General features: G+C 33.8%; 1 protein-coding gene across 1 annotated transcript; it reads left to right on the top strand.

Annotated features, from left to right (window-relative positions):
• Window positions 1-1,263: 1,263 nt before the first annotated feature.
• Window positions 1,264-4,887, top strand: LOC117931661 (protein NUCLEAR FUSION DEFECTIVE 4-like). Its single transcript, XM_034852661.1, has 3 exons — window positions 1,264-1,698; window positions 3,209-4,161; window positions 4,402-4,887. The coding sequence occupies exons 1-3, from the start codon at window positions 1,390-1,392 to the stop codon at window positions 4,880-4,882; spliced, it is 1,743 nt and encodes a 580-aa protein (XP_034708552.1). The 5' UTR covers window positions 1,264-1,389; the 3' UTR covers window positions 4,883-4,887.
• The last annotated feature ends 344 nt before the right edge of the window (window positions 4,888-5,231 follow it).

The raw sequence follows: 5,231 nt of genomic DNA, 5'->3' as shown, positions 1-5,231 counted from the left end.
CCAGAAGTATCAAAATCATTATTATTATTTTTTTCTTTTGCGTAATAGTTACTCATTTGTTAAAATAGCACATGGCTTTGTTTCAATAAAATACTAAAAAAAAAGAAGAGAAAATATCAAGAAAAATAAAATTTTAATATTTAGTTTGCAAAAAAAAAAAAAAAAAATTAAAATTGATTAGAAAGGTATACATTTTAAATATTTTTTTTAGAGGAAAAATAATTATTAAGGAAAGGAAAAAAAAGTAAATAATTATGAAAAATAATTTTTTTATATTTGGTTTACTTAAAAGGTATGAAAAAAATTAAATATAATTAAAATTACTTAAAATTTTATGTATTTTTAAATTACTTAATCTTTATATGAAAGAGGAAAAAAAAAGTAAAATAAGTTTAAGAAAAAACATAAAAATAACTTACTAAATTTAAATGCATTATTTCCTTTTATTTTTCTAGTTTATTTTCTTTCTCTAATATTTTTCTTCTTTGGTTTAAGGAAAATAAAGCAAAAAATAATAATAATAAATAAAGAAAATTATTTATCTTTTATTCAGTTACCATAAAAAAATTATGAGAGAGAACTAAATATAACTAAATTTAAGTTACAAATTTATGTATTTTTTAATGATTTAATTTTTATATAAAATAAAAATATTTGAAATGATTTTAAATATACAGTTAATAATAATTTATTAACTTTAAATATATTTTATTTTTATTTTTATTTTTATTCCTAATATTTTCTCTCAAATTTTCTAAAACGTAGGATTCATTTCCAAGAACAAAATATAAGGTTAGGCCGTATTTTGGTTTTCAAAAACATTGAGAGAAAATACAAGAAAAGAAAATAGAGAAAAAAAAAATAATATGAATAAATTATTTGTATATTCTATTTTAAATTTATTTTACTCATACATAAATTTTCAACTAATTTAATTATATTTAATTTTTTCTTATTTATTATTGTAAATAATTTATTTTAATATTTTTTTCTTTCCTTAATAATCAAATATAAAATAAATGTATTTTTATTTTCTTCTATTTTCCTACATAATAGTAATATCTTCGCCAGACCCAATTTCTGAGTAGGATTTTTCGTCACACATACTCAAATCCAACTTCCAAGTTCTCAAGACATTATAAACAGATTTTTCATGCCAAATATTATTCAAATTTGCCGAATAAAATATGAAAATAGACGGATGTTTAGAAGTTCTATTTTAAGTTGAATTTTGCTTCTGCCCCTTGAATTATATCTCTTATATTTTCTGCCGACCGTCACTACTGAGTCCTGACACAATAATTAATTTCTAGCGGTTTCGGTCTCTCTCTCTCTGGAGCCATCTCTCTCCCTCTCTGTGAGAGAGGCATTGAAGGGGAAGCGATAGGCATGGTGGGGGAGTCAAGGAGATGGATGATACTGGTGGCAACAACATGGATTCAGGCCTTCACAGGAACAAACTTAGACTTCTCATCATACTCTTCACATCTGAAATCAGTGCTGGGGATTTCACAGCTTCAACTCAACTATCTCTCTGTGGCATCTGATCTGGGCAAGGCTTTTGGGTGGTGTTGTGGGGTCTCTCTCTTGTATTTGCCTCTCTGCCTCCTCCTCTTCATGGCTGCTTTCATGGGCCTCCTTGGCTATGGCCTCCAATGGCTCCTCATCCAAAGACTCATCTCCTTGCCTTATGTTCTGGTCAGCAACCCTCTCTCTCTCTCTCTCTCTCTCTCTGAAATTGATGGAAAGTGTGGGAAAATGAGACGGAAAATGCATGGTTGTTTGGTTTAGCTTTGAGTTTTTAAATTTTTGGTTTTGTTTTCTCTTCTTGTCTGATTGATTTAGTTTGTGAAGCATGTTAATTTGCTTTTCTTTTTTGTTTTCTGTCTTCCCTCAGTTTTCCTCCCTATTTTCTAGGAAATCCAGTGAATTCTCTCCCCCAAACAATCAACCATTGACACTTTCTTCTCCATTTTAATTTTTTTTTTCAAATTTTCTGTCTTTTATTTTAAGAAAAAAATTATACAATTGAAAAAGAAAAGAAAATTATTTTTGGTGACAAATTTAGTGGCCATATGATTATTTTACAAAATTAAAAGTATTTGTAGTATTATAATTAACTTTGATTCTCATTCTTATTCTTGGGAAGAAAGTTTGGTGGGTGAATAACTCAGAAAGGTAGATGAGCCAAGCACCAAACCCTAACAAAAACCCAACCACTATTTTCCCATTTTGGGGTGATTAGTTGGCATTTACATACTTCACTTTGAAGACAATCCATGAAATGGGTATGTCAAATCAATGAAAATAATGGCTGAATTTGGCCTTATTATAACCGCAATTCAGCCCAACCCACGGGAAATGCCCACATGCAAATGAAGCGTATCGGAAGGGCATGTTCAACCACAAGAAAGGCAAGTACCCACACAAGCTTTTATTGGATCAGACCCATGTGCCCAGTGGTCCCACTCCATCCTTCCACACAAATGCAGAATACTAAATGCTTATGCTTGTTTGATAAGTGTTATATAAAAATAAATTATTTTAGAAAAAAAAATATTTAAGTTATTTTCTTTATTTTTTGAAAATCGTTTTAAAAATTAATCGGACATATATAAATAAAAACAAAACACTATATAAAATTTATTTTTTAAAAACATTTTAAAATATAAAAATTATTTAAAGTTTCTAATTAAACTTTTATTATAAAAAAATATCAAATAACTGTTTTTAAAAACTAATTTTTGAGAACAATTTTTTAAAGCATTCTCAAACACACCATTAATTTTGCTTTCCATTTTTAAAAAGAGAGATTTGATTAAAAGACCTCAATTAATCTTGAAATTAGAAGAATGACCATCGCATTCATATCTTCACCTTTTCCATACCTAACTCTCCCTTGGTCTGTAGTTTTCTATTTTTTTTAAGATGCCTAGTTCTGTCTTTAGGTTTACACTTTCTCCCTTTTTCCTTTGAAGCTCAAACTCTTGAACATTATTGACAAAATTTTCAATAATAGAAAGGTGTGAGCTTGTGATTTTGGCTTTCTAGTTCTAAGTTATTGACAACATTTTCCTATGGGATCAAAATCCATACAATTTACTTATATTAAGTATTTTCTTTTGCATTAGGTAAAGAAAGTAGAATCCGCAACCCCATTGCCACTTTCAATGTTCTAACAGAGCTTCTTCTAATTCTAAATGTGCAGGTTTTTCTTATCTGCCTGTTGGCTGGGTGTAGCATCTCCTGGTTCAACACTCTATGTTATGTCCTATGCATCCAACATTTTCCCAGCAATCGACCACTGGCATTATCCCTAACCACCGGTTTCAATGGTGTAAGTGCAGCATTATACACCCTCATCGCCAATGCCATAAACCCTCACAATGACAGCCTCTACCTCTCCCTAAATGCCCTAGTTCCTCTTGTCATATCTACCCTGGCCCTTGTGCCAATCCTCCGCCAACCCCCTCCTCAGAACTTCTCTAGTGATACCGTCCGAAGTGACTCTCTCATATTCCTCCTCCTCAATGGTATTGCAGTTTTTACAGGTCTCTATCTCCTCCTCCTGGATTCATTGTCTTATAATACTTATAATGTATCAGTGGCCCGTATCCTTCTTGGCGGGGCTATACTTCTCCTTGTCCTCCCCTTGTCTCTACCTGGGATCATCTATTCTCATGGTTGGGCAGGTCAAACCTCCCATTCAAGTTCCAACATGGGGGAGGTAGAATTCCTTGAGCTTCAGAAGGAACTCATTGGAAGTAGGGCTACAAACATGAGTTTTAACTCTACAAGCACAGATGATTATCCTACAAGCATGGATGATGATCATTCTACAAGCACGGCTGATTACTCAAATGATATTGCATACAGTGCCCAAGAGAAGCAAGGGTGTTGTGAGGTTGTGACTCGGAAGGATCAGTTAATGAGGCTAGGTGAGGAGCACCCTGCTTGGGTGTTGGTCCGCAGGTGGGATTTCTGGCTATATTATATAGCATACCTCTGTGGGGGAACGATTGGGCTAGCTTACAGTAATAACCTAGGGCAGATTTCAGAATCACTAGGATACAGTTCAGAGACTAATACGATTGTCACACTCTACTCAGCATGCTCATTCTTTGGACGTTTGCTTTCAGCTGCACCAGACTTTCTGAAAAAGTAAGTATCAATAACTCCACAACAACTAAACTAAGTGCACTCTAGAGAAACTGTTTTGTAGGCATTTTGGAAGTACTCTTGAAACAATGCATTTTCTTTTGCTTTTAAGAGGAAAGAAAAGTAATTTCAAGATTGTAACCTAGGCCTAAACAAAAGAAAGGAAGCAGAGTAGTGAAGCGTTAGGAAGTTTCTTGGAGATAATCTTCAATGTACTGTCACTAATAGCTTTTGTTAATGCAGTAAGGTGTACTTTGCGAGGACAGGGTGGCTTGCGGTAGCCCTTTTGCCGACACCTCTTGCCTTCTTTTGGCTTGCTCTGTCTGGCAGCAAGATAGCATTGCATGCAGGCACGGGCTTGATTGGGCTTAGCTCTGGGTTCGTATTTGCAGCAGCTGTGTCTATCACATCAGAACTATTTGGGCCTAACAGTACCGGGGTCAACCACAACATCCTCATCACAAACATCCCACTTGGCTCGCTCCTTTATGGCCTGCTGGCAGCTCTAGTGTATGATTCTAATATAGAAAGTTCAAAACAAAAGGTCTTGATTGGGGAAGCAATGGTGTGCATGGGAAGGCAATGCTACCAGCAGACTTTTTTTTGGTGGGCATGCATTTCCTTGTTGGGTTTAGCTTGTAGTTTCTCACTTTTTCTTCGAACTAGACCTGCTTATGACCATTTTGAAAGAAATCGGAAACAGAGGGAATCAGAATTCTTTTAGATACCGACTCTCATGATATTCTAGCGGAACTAAATGTTGTAATAACCTTCCCAGAAATGCTTCCATTGCAACCAATTATTAGAAAAAGTTGATAATACAAGTAACGGTAAGGTGTTATGGCCAACAAAATGCTGAAAGGAAGCAACATATGACAAAACAAGTCCGACAAGTTACCTTCTTAATCTTGAAACAAGCAAAATGATCATATTAATCATGCTTACTTATAGATGATTCAGTTGCTTAATCAGGCCAACAGCCTCATTAATGAGACCTAGGACTAAGCTAATCCGATGGCATTCTCAAGTATTGGTCCATCCCTCAACATTCTATAAGGTTCAAGCACCAATAT

This window comes from Vitis riparia, chromosome 15, assembly GCF_004353265.1.
Source record: "Vitis riparia cultivar Riparia Gloire de Montpellier isolate 1030 chromosome 15, EGFV_Vit.rip_1.0, whole genome shotgun sequence".
Classification (NCBI taxonomy): Eukaryota; Viridiplantae; Streptophyta; class Magnoliopsida; order Vitales; family Vitaceae; genus Vitis; species Vitis riparia.
This window is presented reverse-complemented; position numbering and strand designations above follow the sequence as displayed.

Bases quoted from the DNA above. Each gene is read 5' to 3' on its own strand.
- LOC117931661 (XM_034852661.1), top strand. From the start codon at position 1,390: ATGGTGGGGGAGTCAAGGAGATGGATGATACTGGTGGCAACAACATGG. The intron at 1,699-3,208 runs GTCAGCAACCCT...CTAAATGTGCAG, and splicing joins TCTCCTTGCCTTATGTTCTG to GTTTTTCTTATCTGCCTGTT. The intron at 4,162-4,401 runs GTAAGTATCAAT...TTGTTAATGCAG, and splicing joins GCACCAGACTTTCTGAAAAA to TAAGGTGTACTTTGCGAGGA.